Source organism: Mus musculus, chromosome 13 (genome assembly GCF_000001635.26).
Source record: "Mus musculus strain C57BL/6J chromosome 13, GRCm38.p6 C57BL/6J".
Classification (NCBI taxonomy): domain Eukaryota; kingdom Metazoa; phylum Chordata; class Mammalia; order Rodentia; family Muridae; genus Mus; species Mus musculus.
In genome coordinates, this window is record NC_000079.6 from 64,746,243 (window position 1) to 64,766,977 (window position 20,735).

Here is a 20,735-nt window from a genome sequence, read left to right on the forward strand (position 1 = left end):
AGCAGTGTGTGCTTTTAACTGATAAGTACTCTGTCCACCACAGAACCAATTGTTTCTAACCTCAAAACTTATTGTCCAGAGAACATGGCATATGCAGTTAAAAATCAGAGTTTTATGAACAGACTTAAAATATATTTTCCTCAAAACACCAGAGAAGGTTTCTTGTGTTTAAATTGTTGCAGTATCCGTTCTCTTATAACCACACAGAACATGTTACCATTTATCACCATGATAAACTAGACATTTCTCTATTAGATAAAGTGAAACAACAAAGAAGAATTTGACATTTCAAAGGGTCAAAGCATAATCAGTTTGAAAGAGAGACTGGCAAACAAAGAAGATAAATTAACACCCTTTTCCTGCCTCCACATTTTGGCTACATTTTGCTTTCCATCCTTCACTTATGGAGAACATGGAACTGATTGCTTTTGGTCTTTAATTATGAATTCTTCTAGCCTTCCAGCAGTTGTTTTTCTTCAGCGCTGCTAGCTCACCTCTACAGAGACTACTGCTTCTTCCCTGTTAATCGTCAGCTGGTGAAAGTGACCATCTGCTAAGTTTCTAAGGTCAAAGTTGAAGGCATCTGCATTCCGATGTCTGTCCAACTTGTACCTCACCTGCAAACTTCCTAAAGAGGAAAATAGTGTCAATTTTGAATTATAATGCCATTTTTTAGATTCCTTGGTGTAAATTTTAGAGCATTTTCAGGATTATTTACTAAATGCACCTTTCGATGTATTTACCATTGACTTGAAAGCACACAAAAGTTACTGTTCCTGATATAATGATTACTTCAGTGCTTTCTGTGGCCAAACTGTGAGTCCAAATATGACATATTTTAAAGTGAAAACCATATGCACCGATATAAGCAATTTCCCCAGATTTCTTAAACAGAGGGTTTAAATAACATATATGAAAGTTCAGAACTCAATCTAAATCATGACAATGATATTTGATTGTGGAAATTATAAAACTATGTGCTATACTAAATTTTGCTTGGTTACAATAGCTATTACAATGACTTTAATAAATTTATTTCATTTAAAATTCATCTAAGAACCAAACTTTTTCTAAAGGTCTTTTAAATGACTAAGATATAGAAAAGGGATTTTGTTATAAGACAGATATGTCCGTACTACATAGACTCACCCTAACTGTACACATCCTACAGCTTCTTAAATCCTTGATTTTATTTTATTCTAAATTAAGTATTTTAGACCTAACAGACTTATACCTTTGTTCATCACCCAATTGTGAAAACTTGGACTGCCCCAATTGCCACTTACCAGTGGCAATTTGCTCTAACTGGCTTCTCCATCACTAATGAGATAAAGACCAATTGTCCTCATTGGTTTTTATAGGAATTAACTTTTATATAGTTTTATTACATCACCTACATTAATGACCCTTTAATTAACCTAGAATAAGCTGAAGATAACACCCAGCATCCAATATCTTTTTTCAGAATGAACTTCAAAACAAACTCAGATCACGTGGTATTAGAGCTCTTTTCAACAAGTACTCCATACCAAATCTAATCTATACAAGTATAGAAGCATCTTAGTTTGCTGACGTGGCAGACTGACAGTGAAAAGAAGGTAGTCTAATGTACTTTTCACTTAAGCATCTAAGATGTCTGATTTCCTGCTTTTCTCCCTCTGTAAACACAGAGACTTGGTGAGTGGGGGGAACTGTTTAGTGAAATTTTAAAATCTCCCACAAGGGGGCTCATCCAATCAGCTTTCTTTTCTTTTCTGGATTATCCAATCAACTGTAATAGTCCAAAACACCCAATTCTGAAGGAAAGGGCAATTTATTACCTTCTCAAACATATTAAAGTTTGGCTTTGCCATACAAAATTGGCTTTCTTCATTTGTGGAGAGTCTGACTTTGCGTGCTTTACTGTGTGTCTGTTCCTGCTTTCATTAAAATGTATTTGCTTACTTGGGCTATGATTGGTTTCCTGGAGAAAATGAACCAGATCCAAGTCCCCTTAGATAGTAACACTAGCTTCTATGACATCCACTGTGGATAGCCCTGAAATACTAAAGTGGAAGCCATGCAACTTTTTCGTTAATGAACAGAGCTTGCAACTCTATTTTCCTAATTTAGTGTTTTGATTGCTTATTATTATTTTTTTGATTTGTTGTTGCTTCTTTCCTTATTTCAGTGCATTCAAAAGATACTCACCATTGTTGGCCAGGATAATGGAAAGGTATTCCTCATAAAAAGAGGTCACATAAAGCAATAAGCATGGTGTCTGTGTGGTTCGGAAGCTCAGCGTGATGGTTTCTCTGGACAGTATGACATCCCCATGCAATGAAGAAGCCAGGTAGCTGGTGTTTGCACTCAGGGTGGAATATTCTTGAAAATTATAGGTCACTGAGGAACCCGTTTCAAAATATGCAGAAATCTCTAGAATGAGAAACATATTTGTTAACACAATGGAAGCAACACAAATGCCAACTGACATATATTTAAAGAATGACTCCAATCTGTAAATATTCTGATGGATAAAGCTGCTACTTTCCCTTAAGTTTTTTTTTAACTAAATAAAATGTTTTCCTGGTTTGATTTTCTCGATTTTCAAATGTTAAGGAAGTGAAGTCTGAAATAGTTACAATTCTTTATATATCAAAAGTCTAGTATGGACAAGTATCAGAAACTTTGAGTCACCCTGGCAACTCTAGGATGAAGCCAACATGTATGATATTCTGAGTGTGCTCTTGGGTTCATTTTGCAAGAATTTTATTAGGAATTTTTGCATTTATATTCATCAAGAAAATTGTTCTACCTTGTTTTATAATGTCCCTATTTGATTTTGGTAGCAAAGTAAATAAATGCTAGTGTTACAGAACTGACTTTGCCACTGGGATCTGGGCCACCTTTTGCTGTCTCCTCATTCCCTAGGCCAATCCCCCGTCATGGCTCTTTTAGATTGTCAGTGTCCAGCCCTCCTGCTCACTACCACTGCTTTGCAGGCCTGGATCTCATCTGGGGTGAGGAAGACTGAATTAAAAATACTTCACTTGTGATTCTTGTTTTCAGGCCCCTGTCTCTCCCAAGTTGGCTCCAAAAGATGCCTTCACAATCATGTAGAGCAACAGAAAGAAATTCTACTCCACTGCTGACCATCCATCATAGTAATCACGGTCTCAGCTAAATCAGCCTTGTATTTGAGGTTTGGGGGTACTGTGGGGTTTTCCTGAGGTTGCCTGGCTGACCTTTGGATAAGGCTTCTGCTTCCTCCCTGCTAGGGAACCCTGCTGCTGTTGTGTTTGGTTTGCTTCTTTACACAACGTCACCTTTCTTTCCTTCACACTTTTAGCTGTCCTATTACCACCTTCATAAATTTCCAAAATCATCCATCTCTTTTCCTCTTTGGAATAGAGCTTGTTTTCTTACTTTGACTCTTTTTCTTTACCTGGTCACATGGAAGCAAACTTCTCGTCCATCATCGTAACTTAAGCCCTAGGAAATTTTTTTCTGTGACAAAGATTTCTCAAATTTACTATTCAGTGTTAACTAGAAAACAAAATCTTATCTTAGGTGATCTTTGCATTTGTGATGAGAGAAAAGACAAATCGTTTCAGTTTCTCCTAAAATATTTTATAAAGGATATGTGTTAGCTACTTTTTTGTTGTTATTGCTGTGATAAAATACCAAGACTGAAGGTAAGGTAAGAAAGATTTTATTTTTGATTGTATTTGCAGAGGACTAGATGTCATGGCAGGGAAGCCATGATGATAGAAGCAGGGAGCTGAGAGATCACACCTCATTTCCACACTTAGAAAAGAGAGAGAAAGCTGGAACTAGGCTAGGGATATAGGTTCTCAAAGCCCACCCTCAGTGACATACGTTTTCCAGAAATGCTCCATATCCTAAATAGCATTGCCAACCGTGGACCAAGTGTTCAAATGCGTAAGCCTATGGAGGACATTCTTATTTCAAACCACCAAAGGTTGACACCCTAGTTTTATGTCATATTACTCCAAAGATATATTTAGTACAGAGATATCCACATATACATGCATATATGCATGTGCAGGCACACACACATGCTTAATAAAATGAAGATATTGAGAGATGATCTTTATCTTGCAATGAAATTTTATCTTCCTATTTCCATAAAACACAAGAGAATCATTAAATATCCATATTATTAGTTTAGATCATGAAATTTAAGGTCCTGTAATATAGCTCAGTTGTGGGGTACTTGGCTGGCATTCGTAAAGCCCTGGTTTCAAACCATAGCATCACAGACTAGATAAGTAAAGTATAATAAACTAAAAATGTTAAAATGAATATTTGGGATAGGAATATATCTCGGTTGATAGAGAGCTTGATTAGGATGTGTGAGATCCTCAGTTCCATCCCCAGAACTTAGAAAGTCGAGGCATAATGATGAAAAGCTCAGGCCTTCCTTGGTTACGCAGGTAATTTGAGACTGGCCTGGGTTAGAAAACATGTCTAAAATCAGAGTAATTATTATCATTCATAAAACAAAAAAATATTAAAAAGGAGAATTTAGGTATGAATTTTTTTTTTACCAGAGAGTCATTTCTTATTTACCCAGAACACAATGTCTATGTCATTTTAGGTTATGGAGTAGCATTAGAATGGCCATCACAGACAGATCTTGTACTATAATGTATTGAAGTAAATGAATGGAAGTCTTTTTAAAGGTGTGTTTCAAAACTTTTCAATCTAGAGATAACTAATTCTCAAAATTCCCCTGAAAGTTACATAATTTTTATAGCAAATAAAGTTCCTTATACTGTTAAACATATACCAAGGATGTGTAAAACAGTGAATTTGATTTTAATGATTCAATATTCTAGGGAGTTTCATTAAAGTACTTTTAAGCATATCCAAGAAGTTAGTAAAGTGGTATACTCCAGACTCAAACCAGCCCCTTTATTTAGAATGAATCAGAATTAGCAGGAAATATGTTATATCCCAAATTGCTCCTTAAGGACATTTAAAACACCTAACAACCAATGTTTGAGGAGTCCTATTAAGGTCATGTCATATTTAATTAAATGTACCTTCTGGCCTTTACAGGCACTGCACTCATGTATACAGACACAAACATATACATATAATTAAAACTAAGTAATTTTTTAGAAATCCCTTTATATCACCTCGAGTTTAGTGATAGGTGACAATGATGCTTAGATGATCTGAAAACCAGAGAAATTTCAGGACAGAATTCTGGAAATCAGATGATTCTGAGAACATCAACACTGAGCAAAAGACAGGGGTAGAACTAAGGGCCTCCAAATAATAAACCCAGAGAAGGTTGATCTATGAAACAGCCTTAGTTTTCTAAAGATATTCATAGTCAAACAACGACATCACCTTATACTGTCTTTATAAGGACTAACACCAGAGGAGTCCCCCATCTTCTCCATGATTTATTTCTTGGACATACCATATGAGCACAGTGGCCCATCGTAGGCAGAGAAGGCACAGTCACAAGCAATCCCTCTGTGTTTCTCTTGACACATTCCCCCATTTCGACACAGGTGTCCATAGCTGCTGCAGTGACCTGAACATCCTGGCTCCACTCCTGGTGTCATTACAGCCCTTTCCTCCAGGTCTAGTGCCATTCCATTCACCTGAAGGGACCGGATACATCCCAGGAAGCCCTTCTGCCTGCTGGCCGTCCCCCCTACAAGGGAAGCACTGCAAATACAAATGTGTTCCTTGGTATTTTATTTAGGATTTTCTGTCCATGTAAACTCAGACCTTATGGAGTTAGGCAAGAAAAAAATTGAAATTTGTCAGAAACATTGTTGTCATTGAAAACATATGTGTTCATTGCATATCAGGAAACCTTACACGACACTGAATAAAACATTATTTAGCTTATAAAAATATTGACATTGGTGAACATTCATTATGAAATATCCTTTAGTTTCACAAATACAAATCACATTAACATCATTTCAATTATGTTTATGAACAGTGATACACATCATTATGGTTATATGTGACATTTCAAAATCTTCACAATAATGTAAATGTATTCTGTTAATTTTTCACTTGGGCCAAAGCATAGGAAGAGACTGAGAAGCAGAGGTGGGAAAGCTGGAGGAAATGGTACTGGCTTATCCAGCTGTCCTTCACACATACCTGGCTCCAAAGATGCAGTGTTAAACATATACTAAATACAACATAAACAGATGGTTTATCATATCAAACTTGAATGCTAAAAATGTATTTAGAGAAGCTTCCAATACTGTCAGGGCTAACATCATTATATGTGATGCTTTCGTGTTGTATTATTCTGTGAGTTGTGGACTCCAGAGCTCCCTTACAGAGACTCTGATACAGTTGGTTTATGGCAGGGACCTGTGCTCATGAAGCCAGCAATCCCTCCACTAGATCCTACAATGCCCTATGTGCTAACACACTCAGCCTCCAACTTGGCACAGCTGGGGGTGGGTGGTATCAATCTTAAGAGGTGAAGCCTGGTAGGAACTTTTTAAATTATTGTAGGCATGGCATCAAATGAGATTGTGGGCCCCTGGGTAACTCTATACTTACATTCTGACTTGGGGAGAAATTTCCTTGTCCTCTTGCTCCCACCATGTTGGGCAAAAACTAAAGGCCTCAAAAGCCCTAACACAGTGGGTCTGTCTATTTGTGGACTGAAATTCAAAGCTCCGGGTCTGGAAGGGACTCCCTTTTAAATTTTGTTTACTACATCATGTATGTATGTATGTATGTATGTATGTATGTATGTATGTATGTATGTATGTATGATGTATAGGTTGGGGTGGCATGACCTGTGGTGCACATTTGGAGTTCAAAGGATAATGTGTGGGTCTCAGTTTTCTCCTACCTGTGTGTTCTGGGGCTAGAAATCAGATCATTAAAAGTGGTGGCAAGTACCTTTACCTTTTGAGCCATCCTCCTGACCCTGAATCTCTTATCTCTATAAGGTGATTAGCTAAGGTATTTGTTTCAGTAATGGAAATCTAACACACACACTTTGTTGGTATTTTTCTTCCATCAAGTAGTTTGATGGTTTCAAGTTCTCTGAAGAAGGATAATCTCACCTTAACTTAGGAACCAATAATGCTTAAAGCTATGTCTTATGGATTCATAGTATATTAACATTCCTTGTGAATACAAGCACACATGCAGACATGTGCACATAAGTGCACACATACATACACACATGCTTGAATTCATCATTAGCAATTAGTACCTAGAAATTTTATATAATTTCTGTAAAGCAGTATGTGTAGGTATTTATGACTTAATCATGCTTCTAATTAGATTGTGCCTTTATTAGTTGTAAGATGCATCAATAAGTGAGAGCTTATTGCTTGGATTCTGAGACTGGAGTAGTCTGAAAAGCAACATAGCAAAATATAGTTTCCCTTATAAGAAAAATAACATTAAAGTAATAAATAAGCAAACTAAAGAAAAATAACATTGAAGTAATAAATAAGCAAAATACAGTTTTCTGAGAACAATAACATTAAAGTAATAAGTAAGCAAACTAAAGAAAAGCTTACACTATCCACAACTCTGATCTTTAAGCATATGAACAAAGAATAAAGAAATAAAGAATAAAGAAATAAGACCTAGTTATAAATAATAATCATAAAACATAGCAGTCTGATGATGGGGATGATGACAGAGACAGGGGATGCAAGACCAGGATTCTGAAAGGCTTCCATGTCTAGCTTCCACGTAGGAAAGAAAGCATGAGATAATTGTTGTCTTAATTTAGGTTTTATTGCTGTGAGGAGACAACAAGACCACAACAACTGTTATAAAAGAAACCATTCAATTTATGGGCTGGCTTCCAGTTTCAGAGGTTTAGTTCATTGTCATCATGATAGGAAGCATGCAGCAGGCAGGCAGACTTGGTGCTGGAGGAGCCAAGAGTTCTGTATCTGGATCCATAGACAGCAGAAGGAGACTGAATTCCACACTGGATAGAGCTTGAGAATAGACCTCAAAGCCTGCCCTGCCCCCACAGTGACATACCTCCTCCAACAAGGTGACACTTTCTAATAGTGCCAATAGACCAAACATTCAAACACATGAGTGTATGGGAGGCATACCTATTTAAACCACCATATTCCACTCCCTGGCCCCGTAGGCTTGTATCCATAACACAATAGAAAAATGCACGAAAGGATGGACCAACTAGAGACTGCCATATCCAGGGATCCATCCCATAATCAGCTTCCAAACGCTGACACCATTGCATACACTAGCAAGATTTTGCTGAAAGGACCCAGATAGAGCTGTCTCTTGTGAGACTATGCCAGGGGCCTAGCAAACACAGAAGTGGATGCTCACAGTCAGCTATTGGATGGACCACAGGGCCCGCAATGGAGGAGCTAGAGAAAGTACCCAAGGAGCTAAAGGGATCTGCAATCCTATTGGTGGAACAACAATATGAACTAACCAGTACCCCCCTGGAGCTCGTGTCTCTAGCTGCATATGAATCAGAAAATGGCCTAGCCGGCCATCAGTGGAAAGAGAGGCCCATTAGTTGTGCAAACTTTATATGCCTCAGTACAGGGGAACGACAGGGCTAAGAAGTGGGAGTGGGTGGGTGGGGGAGTGGGTGGGGGAGCGTGTGTGTGGGGACTTTTGGGATAGCATTGGAATATAAATGAAATAAATACCCAATTTAAAAAAAAAGAAAGAAAAATGCATTCAAGCCAACTTCAAAAGTCCCTATAGTCTATACCAGTCTCAAACTTCTTTAAATGTCCAAAGTTCAAAGTCTTATCTGAGATTTATGCAATCTCTTTTTTTAAAAATATTTTTATTACATATTTTCCTCAATTACATTTCCAATGCTATCCCAAAAGTCCCCCATACCCTCCCCCCCACTTCCCTACCCACCCATTCCCATTTTTTTGGCCCTGGCGTTCCCCTGTACTGGGGCATATACAGTTTGTGTGTCCAATGGTTATGCAATCTCTTAACATATCTCTTTATCCTATAAAGTACTACTACTATTACTAGTACTACTACTACTACTACTACTATAAAACTGGATCACATTCTTCCAACATATAGAGGCACAGGACTTACATTACCATTCCAATACATAGAGAAGGGAGCATAGTAAGGAAATACTGGGCCAAAGCAAGACAGAAAACCAGCTAGGCAAACTCCAAATTCTGCAACTTCATGTCTGATATCGAAGCACTCTTCAGTTCTCCAACTCCCCCTTTCAGCTTTGTTGACTGCAACACACTTCTTTCTCATGGGCTGGTTTCACTTCCTATCAGCAGCTTTCCTCAGCAGGTATCCTACTCTGGCATCTCTAACCACTTGGGGTCTCCAAGGCAACCCAGGATTCATTTTTACAGCTTCACAAAATGGCCTTTCACAGCTTTACAAATGACCCCACTGGGCCTTTATGCAGGAACACTCTTGCAACACACCTCAGTATCTTTTCTTAGTCATAGAGGGAAATTTCATCCTTGACTCTAAATCCAGAACCATATCGTCAAAGCTGCAAAATTCTGCTGCTTGCTGGGGTTGGAACATGGCCCCATTGTTCAATTACAACTTCACCAGGTTTCTGTTTTTGATTATTTCTTTTACTGTTTAATTTTGGCTGTCTTGGAACTGTAGACTGACCTTGAATTTAGACATCTTGATGCCTGTCTCCTGAGTGCTGGAATTAAAGGTGTGTACTACCATGCCTGGATCTAAGCTTTCCTTTAATCTTTTTTTTTTTAAATGAGATGGAAGTTTAGGTGGATGGGAGGTCACCATTCCTTTAATTCTATTCAATCCCCCTGAACACAGGATTTAGCTCCATTCCACTTCCTGGTGACCCTTTAATCCTTGGACCATACATTTTGCAATTTTTCTTTCTTAGATTGCTATGTTTCATCAAAACATAAGGGTGAATCACAGACTAGGCTGTTTTGAGATTTCCTTTGCCAGTGCCATTCATCTGAATCTCTTCACCTTTGCCTCAGGCAGACTCTTTACATAAGGGCAAAACCAACCACATTCTTTACCAGAATATCACAAGAAAAATCTCTAGGCAGCATACTAAAATTAGTTTCCTCTTAAACCTCTTGAGCCAGGCCCCCACAGTTAAAATTACCCTCAGCACCACTGTCTTCCATGTTCCTACTAGGATGGCCCATTAACCCCACTTAAAGCATTCTATTCCTTTCCACTCCAAACTTCCAAAATCCACATTCCTCTGAGCAAAACCATGGTTATGCCTGTCCCAGTTTCTGGTACCAACCTCTGTCTTAGTGTGAGTTTTATTGCTGTGAAGAGACAATATGACCATTGCAACTCTTACAAAGGAAAATATTTAATTTGGAGCTGTCTTACAGTTTCAGAGGTTTAGTCCATTGTCATCATGGTGAGAAGTATGGCAGCATGCAGGCAGATCTGGTACTGGAGGACTTGAGAGTTCTATATCTTGATCCCATAGGCAACAGAAGGAGACTGGATTCCACACTGGGCAGAGCTGGAGCATAGGAGACCTCAAATCCCACCCTCACAGTGACACACTTCCTTCAATAAGGCAACACCTCTCAATAGTGCTATTCTCCATGGACCAAGCATTCAAACACATGAGTATTTGGGGACCATAACTATTCAAATCACCACAGTTGTCCAAGTAAAGCACTTGTTGCACAAGCATTAGGACATGAATTTGGATTCCTAACATCCACATTAAAAAAAAAATGCTAAGCATGACAGTATGCATTTGTAATCCTAACACTAGGGAATGGAGACAGGCAGTTCCCTGGTTAGTATTTTTCTGCTAGCTTTGCCAAATTGGTATGGTGAAGGTTCAGTGAGATCCTCTGTTTCAAAGAATGAAGTATAGAGAAACTAAATAAGACACATGACATTGACCTTTGGCTTCAACCTATACATATACACTGCATAAACATATACATACATAACACACACCCATTGATTGATAACAGCACTCACCAATGAAGAGCTGGCTGTTGAGTTGTAGTCGAACATGTCCATCAGCAGGAGTGGACTGTGTCTTCTGAGGGAGTTGGTCTACCTGAAGAGATGCACCCTTGACATTCCTTTCTGCTCTCACATGATGCCACCGGTTGTCATTAAAGGGAGTCGGTGACTGTATAGTGAGCTCACAAGGTCCATTCCCAACATCAAAAGAAAAGGTCACTTCTGTGGGAGCTAGAGACATTATAGATTCATAGTTTTCAAGTTAATTCATAGTGAACACACAGAGTCTAAGATAGACATTAAAAAGTAAAACATGATGTATATGTTCATTATAAATAGAGACAATGACATCCATGCAGAAAAAAAAATCTGACTCTGAGTTGGAGGAGGGGCAAAATAAATTTGTATCTCAATGAAAAACAACACAAAATAAATCTAATTTTATCTTTCTTTTCTTTTTTCTTTTTCTTTTCTTTTCTTTTTTATTTATTTATTTATTTATTTATTTATTTTTTGGAGTTTACTAGTCATTCATGCAAAATTCTAACTTGGTCTTACTTAGTCCTAAATAAAGGTATGTGCCCATGACTAGAATAACAAATAGAATTTGTTTTACATGTATACATAGTTTTATTTTAAAATACTTGAAAGTCTCATTTAATTTTTAAAACACTAAATAAAATATTTGGCAGTTATAAATTAAGCTTTGGATGAATAAAAAATTCTATCAAATATTTTGTAATTTAGTAAGCAATTTGATGAATTTGATTTGAACTTCTAAATGTACTCAGATATAATGAAGTAAAGCATAACATTATGGGTTATTATTTATTGCATGCTTTATGGTTTATTACATGCTTCTTGCTATGTAGTTTGGTTTTTTTTTTCTTAAGATATGATTAACTGAAAAATCACAGAATTAATTATAGAGTTCAGTATGAACTCTAATATGCAATTTAGAGTTCAAATGTGGTAAGAATGCTAATACTTTGAAATTTTGCTGTTAGCTTTCATTGCTAAACAATGAGTATCTCAAGACTCGGGTCAGGATCTTACCACGCAACTCTATTCTGATGAAGTCAGTGATTCCCAGGTTCTCCATGAACACACCAGAGGAAATGGTGGTCTTAAAAAGGAAGTGCACATCTGCGGTGAGCTCTCCACGGAAGGTTGGGAAATGAAGGTAAGAAGCCTCGGTGTTGAAGGAAGCTGAGTTCCAAAATGACTCTGGTTTAAAAACAAAAGAAAAAGACAAAATGCAAAAATCATTAAGCATGCTTATTGCTAGAGCAGTTAATTTAGTTAATAAAAACAAGCTTTTAGTTGGAGTTCTGGACCTTCATGTCATAGTGTTATAATGCCAACATACAAACAAAGACTATATTGAGGATTTAGACTCTGTGAATGGCTCACAGAGAGATGGTTCAGAGGGTATGGCTACTTACCTATGAAACTTCATGATCCGAAACCTAGAAATCATGTAAAGATGGTGTAGAGCCAATTCCAAAATCTTGTTCTCTGGCCTCCACACATGCACATGATACTTGTATGCCTTCCTAAACATCATAAACACACACACACACACACACACACACACACACACACACACACACACACAGCAATAATAATAAATAAAGTTCATGAAAAGATTCTGTTTTATATTTTATGGGTGTCTTGATTTTCAGAAGAAACTCAGGACTTCTGAATAATGCTACATGCTTCTTGTACATGTTGTGAAGGGAGAGAAGAAGGGGGAGGGGAGGAAAGAGAAAGATATCTAAGGTAGAATGGGTGAGAGAAAGAAATGGAAATGTTCTACAGCACACCAACCCCAAGATGCTTCTCTGAAAATATATAATCCAAGAAAAGTAAAATCCCTGAGTTACATTACAAGAATAATCAAAGTCATCTGCTGGTGAAACAACCAAGAATAAGGTATTTAAGAAAGAGGTTGAAAGAGATTCTAAAGGAAAAAGCAAAATAGAGATTCAAATGAGATTACCTTAATAGAAAAATTGTAAACATCTAGGAATAGACTTAACATGGTTGATATTAAATCCCTGATATGGAGAGAGAGAGCTTAACATTAAATAACATTAAATGTGGAGAAGAGGGAGTAAGAGCTTAAAGCTACTGGAGAAAGCAGGAAATGTTTGGAGGGTAAAGAAGACAGACATAGCAGTACCAAGTCTCAGATATAGAGAATACAACATGTGACACAGAGAAATGTATTAAAAAGCATTTTGAAATCATTATTCTTCAAGATGATCATGACATTTAATTTAAAACCACTTTTAAGAAAATTTCGTACATAGAATAGTGTATTCTGTATGAAAGGTTTTTCTAAAATCAAAGTATTATTATTATGTGTTGCAGAGCTCAGTCCTCTGCACCAATCAGCCAACACCTGCCCAAGATCAGTTGTGCCTATTACAAGAGACCATCACAGTCTGGTCTATGGACTATTGATATTCTCTCATTAGAAAAAGAAAATGTAGACGGTCATTAGACTCACACCTGAGATTCCAACCATTGTTTCCTATAATCGTATGCAATCTTCCCTAATTGCCCATGGATTCAGGCTCTCTGGTAGTACTGGATTTACAAGCTTGGGGAAGGTTATCTGAAGGGGATCTTAATCTATTGGGGCCATGGGAAATTCATTATCTACATTGGGTGTAGACTCTTCTAGTTTGGTAGCTTTAGGGTCACCTGTACTTTGTAAATATATGCCAATAAACTCATGTGTTCCAAGGATCAACATGATGGAATCAAACTTTGTTTTTTATGGGACTTTATAAGAAGCAGGTTTACAAGATTCTCAGGGAGAAAATTCCTTCAACAGTAGTATTCCAGTTTCATGGATGCCCATAGAGTTAAAAGACATTATTCTTTATAGCACAAGAAGTGACACAAGCATCCAGCTATGACCACTAGTTGTCCAATCCCTAAGTCTCACCGTGATGTGACCTATGTATGTGATCACATCTATGTGCATATTTTACCCACATTAGGCTTACATCTCAGACGAGGATCTCTGGGAGACCACACAAGACATTTTGTAGAAAGCAGCTCCCAGGTCAGTCTTCTCTTCCTTGGGAGATACATAGTCAGAGTTCAAGTCTTGACTCACTCAGGTGCCTTCTCAACTAGTTACAGAAACCTCTGGACATAGGGAGTTTATGTGCTGTACATTATGGCACACTCAGCAAGAATATACAGCAGTGCTCTGGAATCATATTGCTCTCTCTCTCTCTCTCTCTCTCTCTCTCATCTTCCAAATATTGAAGTACAGAAGAAAATAAAAATAAATTTAGTTACATTACAAGGTAACAATGTTAATGGATAACAAACATTTTAAAACGAGTTTTGGTGAAAGTTCATGTACTAAGCAATGAATAGAACCCCCAAAGAGTTCTAGGACTATCATGACTGCATCATAGGAAGATAAAGGAAACCTTGGCTGTGGAATGCAACCATAGGTAAGCCTCCTATTGCATGGAAGAATATGCTAACACTCACTGTCACATAATGGTGGAGTAGTATTACAGAAGCCTGAGAAAAATAAAGTTTAACCCAATGATCTATATTACTCAAGCTGTCCTCAGAATATAGGTGTAATAAATGAAAACTTCCCAAGCAGTCACAAAGTTAGAAAACAATAAATGAACAATAAAGCAGTCAACTAAATAATAGTGTCAAATAAAGATAATTCACTCATTATAAGCTTAGATAGGCAGAGCATCTCTAGTGTAGAATCTAAAATAGCGTATTCACCAAAGCCTCCCAAACAATATATGTGTGTGCATGTTTACCTGTATGGCAGGTGTACTAATGAATAAGGGTATATATGAACACATGTGTGGATGCATATGGAGGTCAGAGGATAGCTATGGATTCATTCCTTAAGTGCCATCTATTTTGGAGACAGGGTCTCTCTCAATGGCCTGGAATTTTCCAAGTAGTCTAGGCTAGCTGGTTACCAAGCCCCAGTGATCTCTCTTGCTTCTACCTCTCTAGTATAGAGAGTATAAGCACTGTGTATTGCCATATATGATTTTTTTTAATACGGGTTCTGGGGAATGATTTGAGGTCTTCGTGTTTTCAAGGTAAATACTTTACCAACTGAGTTCTTTCCCTAGAACCTAAAGTCCTAAATGTTGTGATCCCAGATCTGAAAACAGGCCCCCCAGATTTTATTTTGAGGGAACTCAGTAGTGAAGTGGGGGGTACTGATCTCCAGTACTGACAAAGCTTTCACACCTCAGCGTAGTATGCTTTAGATCTGAGATGCTCCCCAACAGCCTGAACGTTAAAGGCTTGGTTACCAGCGTGTGGTGCTACTGCAACCTTTAGGAGGTGTGGCCAGTGGAAGAAAGCTATGTCACTGGGGATGCACCCTTGAAGAGGATTGTGGGCCCCTTCTTCTCTGTTTGCTTCTTGGCCACCAGATTGGTTCAGTATCTTTATTGTACTACATGTTACTTCCCACTGGAGCAAAATCAATGGGGCTGTCAGATAAAACTTCCAAAAACATGTGCTGAGAGAAACATTTTCTCTTTTAAAGTTATCTATATGAATCATTTGCTCATAGCAATAGAAAGACAACAAACAATGCTTTCCTACCCTGGCCCTAAGATTGCCTCTACTTTTGTGACCAAAATAAAGAGACTTGTCTGCCTAATAACAAGAATGTGTTATCGTAAAAATAGAACTGTATACTTACTGTCTCCCTGGCATAGCAAAGGCCCCAGTGTATAAGCAGCTTCAGAGTATGGTCGGCCTGTGTCTGTCACCACCATTTCAGTGACGGGCAGGTGCTCCTTATGAGACAGGACTATTGTGTCACTGGTCCTAAGAAACAACAATCCAACTCTGAAAAGTATTCTAATTAACATGAGGATACAATTACCTATGATGTTATTATATTATATTAAGAATATTATCTCTTGAGATAATGAAGCAATTACTGCTCTTTCAAGATTAGTCTCAGAATAATATTTAAATGGCTGTTAATTACAGTTACAAAAATTAATATTTTAGATTTACACATGTTAAAAGATTTTATCATTGATTTTTTTAAAATGTCTTTTTGTGGTGTTTGTATGTTCATCTTATAATTTTTTTAATTTGTAAAACTAAGCTGACAGATTAGAAAACAAAATAAATGCAATCCCTCTGTAAGTAATACACAGATTAGTGTGTGTGAAACTTCTCTGGCATGCTGGGTCCACTCAGTGGACAGACAGCACTCCCCTCCTGTTGACCAGGTGCTGTGCCAGGTATCAAACACACATAGTGTGGTACAATATGTATATGAGTGTTTTGGTTATATCTATGTTTGTGTGCCACATGTGTGCCTGGTGCCTGTGGAAGTCAGAAGACAGTGTTGGATCCCTGGAACTGGAGTTACAATGATTGTGAACTACCATTTTAGTGCTTAGATTTAATTTTAGGACCTCTGTAAGAGTAACACTTGTTCTTAACCACTGAGCCATCTTTCCAGCACCAAATCAGAACTAAAACACTTGTGGAATCTTATAGTTTAAAATTTAAAAAGATAGATGAATATTCTGGAGTGTGTAAAATATTTAATGGTAATGAAAGGTTATTTTTTTATTAAAAATAAGACCTCAAAACTTCTTCAATAGAAGTATTTCCCCATTCACCCTATTTTTTTTACTTATTCCCTATTATTTTCTGAAGTATATATTACTTGTGAAGCATGCCTAATTTGAAAATCCAAGTGAAAAGTATTCTAAAATGCGAAAATTATTGAATTCTGGTATGATACATAAAGTGGAAAATTTTACACCTGATGTCTTGTGATAGTTAATACATAGGTGCATTCTAAAGCTGAGGGGGTTTGCAGCCCCGTGGGGTGGGGGAGCAACAGTGTCAACCGGCTAGACCCCCCGGAGCTCCTGGGAACTGGACCACCAACCAAAGAGTACACATGGAGGGACCCATGGCTCCAGCTGCATATGTGGCAGAGGATGGCCTTGTTGGACATCAGTGGGAGGAATGGCTCTTGGTCCTGTAGGGGTTCGATGCCCCAGTGTAGGGGAATGCCAGGGTGGGAAGGGAGGAGTCGGTGGGTGGGTGGGGGAGCACCCCTCATAGAGGCAGGAGGAAGAGGGGATGGGATAGGGTGTTTCCTGATGGGAGACTTGGAAAGAAGATAACATTTGAAATGTAAATAAAGAAAATATTCAATAAAAGAAAAAAAAACCCACTGCTTAAAATTACCTTCAGGCCATGTGTATAAGGTGTATACAAATAAAATTCATGCTTCGACTTGGGTCATATCTCTAAGATATATCACTAAGTGTAAGTAATTCAAATCCAAGAATATCTGAAACCCTCTGAAACTCCCCAGCACTCTTCTTACAACTTCCTTTACAAACATATTTTCCAAAGGTTGGGGCAAAATTTCAGAATGATTGTATTCAATCTTCTTTTCTGAAATAAGATGTAACTTTCCATTTCTGTCCTAAATTTTCCTTTCATTCCAGTCCCAGGCCTATTGCCATATAACTGTAGCTATTGACACAGAAGTATTAGCTATTAGTCCAGGGAGATGAGCATACTAACTTGCCAGGGATGTAGCAGACCTGGACTCTCCTTGGCTGCCCAGACCCCTCTCTTAATAGAAAAGAATGCCACTCCATAAATGCTTATGTTCTCTGTATGATGTGCTTTTCAGGTTGACTGCTTCAAATAAATGTTTGGTCTACAACAAAATATTCATTGAGAAAAGATAACAATAATCTGTCTGATCATATTTCATTCAAATATATTTTAACTTGTATGAACAAAGGTTATTTTTTTATTTCAGCTCACATGATAATTATGCACAAAATGCTGCTACATCTATTTACTTATTTGTCTATTTATTTATTTTTGGTGCAGAGAAATCATGTAGAAATCACCATTCATTCCGGTCAGCATCACAGTTGCAGTGGTATTGAGAATCAATGCAGTTCCCTTCAAATCCACAAGTACACTTTTGAGGATTAGGAAGAGAACCTCCCCAGTAAGTGTATGTTTCATTGCTTCTTCCAACCCACCAGCTCAGGGAGGTTCCATCTGAAAAAACAAGGATGAGAAAGATGACACCTATGCTACCCTAGTCACCACCATTCCAATACAGTTCCTTTATTTCCAGGCTTAACAAGTGTGGTTGCTGTGTGTGTGTGTGTGTGTGTGTGTGTGTGTGTGTGTGTGTATGTGTGTGTGTGTGTGTGTGTGTGTGTGTGTGCGCGCACGCACGTGTGTAAAAGAGATATAGGTAGAGAGATAGAGCAAAAGATAGATGGATGGATGGATAGATTGATAGATAGACGATAGATAGATAGATAGATAGATAGATAGATAGATAGATAGATAGATAGATAGATAGATATGGAAATCTTAATTTTATCACAACAGGAAAAGGTTTTTCTAAGAACACTCATTGAATTCCCTCTCCCAATGTTTCAATATACAATGTCATTTATTCTCACTTATTTTTCTATTATTATAAAATGAGTTCTTATTTTCTTTGTGCATGAGATTATACATTCTCTAGAAGGGAATGTAAATTCAAGCCATTGAAAGAGCCATCAAAACAAAAGCCAGACTAATTTACAAAATGAAATGATCCTGTGTGAAAAATGAGATGTTCACCAAGATTAATGTTTGTACAGAGGCTCAGATCAATCTTACCAAGTTTTTTTTTTCTTGAGGACACTCATATATATTAAGCATTTGGGAAGATATGATTTTCCTGTGAGAAATTAATATATGCTTTTACATGTATGAGTTTTTCTTGCATGTGTAGTCTGGCTATCTATTTGGAGGGTCAAGAAATGTAATGAATGAGTCTTCTTTATGCCTTAGGTAATATTATTCTCAGAAACCAAGTGACCTAGTTCTGTCAGTGGTAGAGGTGCTCAGGCCATCTCTCAGCACTGGATGTGATTAAATGACAGATTCAGACACTGTATTTGTTCTTTAGAACCATGTACTAAGACAGAAAATGCTACTTGGGATTTTAAAAAAAGGGTGCATTCTGTAGTGCAGGTAGAGTGATTATAGAACTAGGCAGCAAGGACAATACTCAGCAGCAAGGATGAACATGGAAGGCAAATGGCAGTCATCACAAGACATGAGATCACAAGGAGCAAAGGAACTGAGCTCACTCAAGATAAACATCAAAACATACTATGCTTTGTTTGGTGCCATTTTTCAAATGTATATGTTGTCTTTACGGGGCCTTGAGTTAGGATCCTGAATTTTTTCAGCTTCTACATTACCATCTATTACAACTGAACTACAACTCATTCATCAATAGGATATCTAGTAATCACTATTACTTTCACCCAATCACCCTCAAAAGAAAGACATGGAAAGTTAAAAGTGGTTCTGTTTAGTTTATAAAGAAATAGATATCTACAACATCAAACACTTATCACTAGGAAGTCATAACTATTCAGAAAGCAATGTTCTTCTCTGAATACTATTTTTTCTTAAAACAATGTCCACCACTGCACTTGTATGGATGTAGAGTAAAATCTTATTATATCCTAAATGTACAAGAATAAATTTGCATCTAAAAAAGGAGAACATTTTGAGAGGTAGTTAATGTCTTTCAGTTTGTTCAAATGCCAAAGCAGCAGTTCTCAATCAGCAGGTCAAAATCCCTATGGAGGTTGGATAAGACCATAAAAAAAAACCAGATATGCACGTTATGATTCATAACAGTAGCAACATTATAGTTATAAATTATCAATAATAATAATTTTATGGTTGGGGGAGGGGTCACCACAACATGAGGAAGTATATTAAAGGGTTGTAGCATTAGGAAAGTTGAGAATCACTGCTTTAAAGTATTACAGAGAACTTAGGAACACCAGAAAAACTTTCAGGATCCATGGGAAAGTCCTCTGTAGGTCACACCCCTTACTGAGCAACTAGCTATTGGCAGTGGGTAGCTGCTGAGGGAGGGAGACTCATTCTTTTTGAAGATGTGACTACTGTAGGTTTTCCATGCTCTAGTTTATGGCATCACACCCTTACATATATGGACAACACTAACTGAACTTAGAGAGTTATATATTTAAAAAACAAGAGACATGAAGTCAGGACAGGAGTGTTTGGGGTAGAAAATGGGAAGGATTGGAAAGTGGGGAATAGATATGATATTTCACTTTATACATGTATGTCATTTTCAAAAATAAAGCTTCTCAAAGAGAAGAAACTAACATAGGTTCACACTGATATCTAAATGAATGAATATTATCAGGAAATAAGTAATGCCAAAACAAAATACTCTTTCTATTTTTCATTGATACAGAGGTAACAGTTAATTCAAAATAATACATGTCTTAGTCAAGGTTTCTATTCCTGCACAAACATCATGACCAAGAAGCAGTTGGGGAGGAAAGGGTTTATTCAGCTTACATTTTCCACATTGCTGTTCATCACTGAAAGAAGTCAGGACTGGAACTCAAGCAGGTCAGGGAGCAGGAGCTGATGCAGAGGCCATGGAGGGATGTCCTTTACTGGCTTGCTTCCCCTGGCTTGCTCAGCCTGCTCTCTTATAGAACCAAGACTACCAGCCCAGAGATGGTCCCACCCACAAGGGGCCATTCCCCCTTGATCACTAATTGAGAAAATGCCTTACAGTAGGATCTCATGGAGGCATTTCCTCAACTGAAGCTCCTTTCTCTGTGATAACTCCAGCTGTGTCAAGTTGACACAAAACTAACCAGTACAATACATCATTGAACTATTGGGTAGAA

At 37.6% G+C, this 20,735-nt stretch overlaps 1 protein-coding gene across 2 annotated transcripts in view; it reads right to left on the reverse strand.

Annotated features, from left to right (window-relative positions):
• Cntnap3 (contactin associated protein-like 3) overlaps positions 1-20,735 on the reverse strand; it is a 166,439-nt gene that overhangs the window by 8,652 nt on the left and 137,052 nt on the right. The window contains exons 14-20 of one of the 2 annotated variants that reach the window (NM_001081129.1): positions 17,883-18,039; positions 15,677-15,804; positions 12,007-12,177; positions 10,963-11,181; positions 5,435-5,674; positions 2,191-2,415; positions 495-628 (exon numbers count right to left, since the gene is read on the reverse strand). In NM_001081129.1, the coding sequence (NP_001074598.1) occupies positions 495-628; positions 2,191-2,415; positions 5,435-5,674; positions 10,963-11,181; positions 12,007-12,177; positions 15,677-15,804; positions 17,883-18,039 (1,274 nt within the window). Of the gene's footprint in view, positions 1-494; positions 629-2,190; positions 2,416-5,434; positions 5,689-10,962; positions 11,182-12,006; positions 12,178-15,676; positions 15,805-17,882; positions 18,040-20,735 lie in introns of those variants that run through there. The other variant, XM_011244524.2, reaches the window with a different exon arrangement.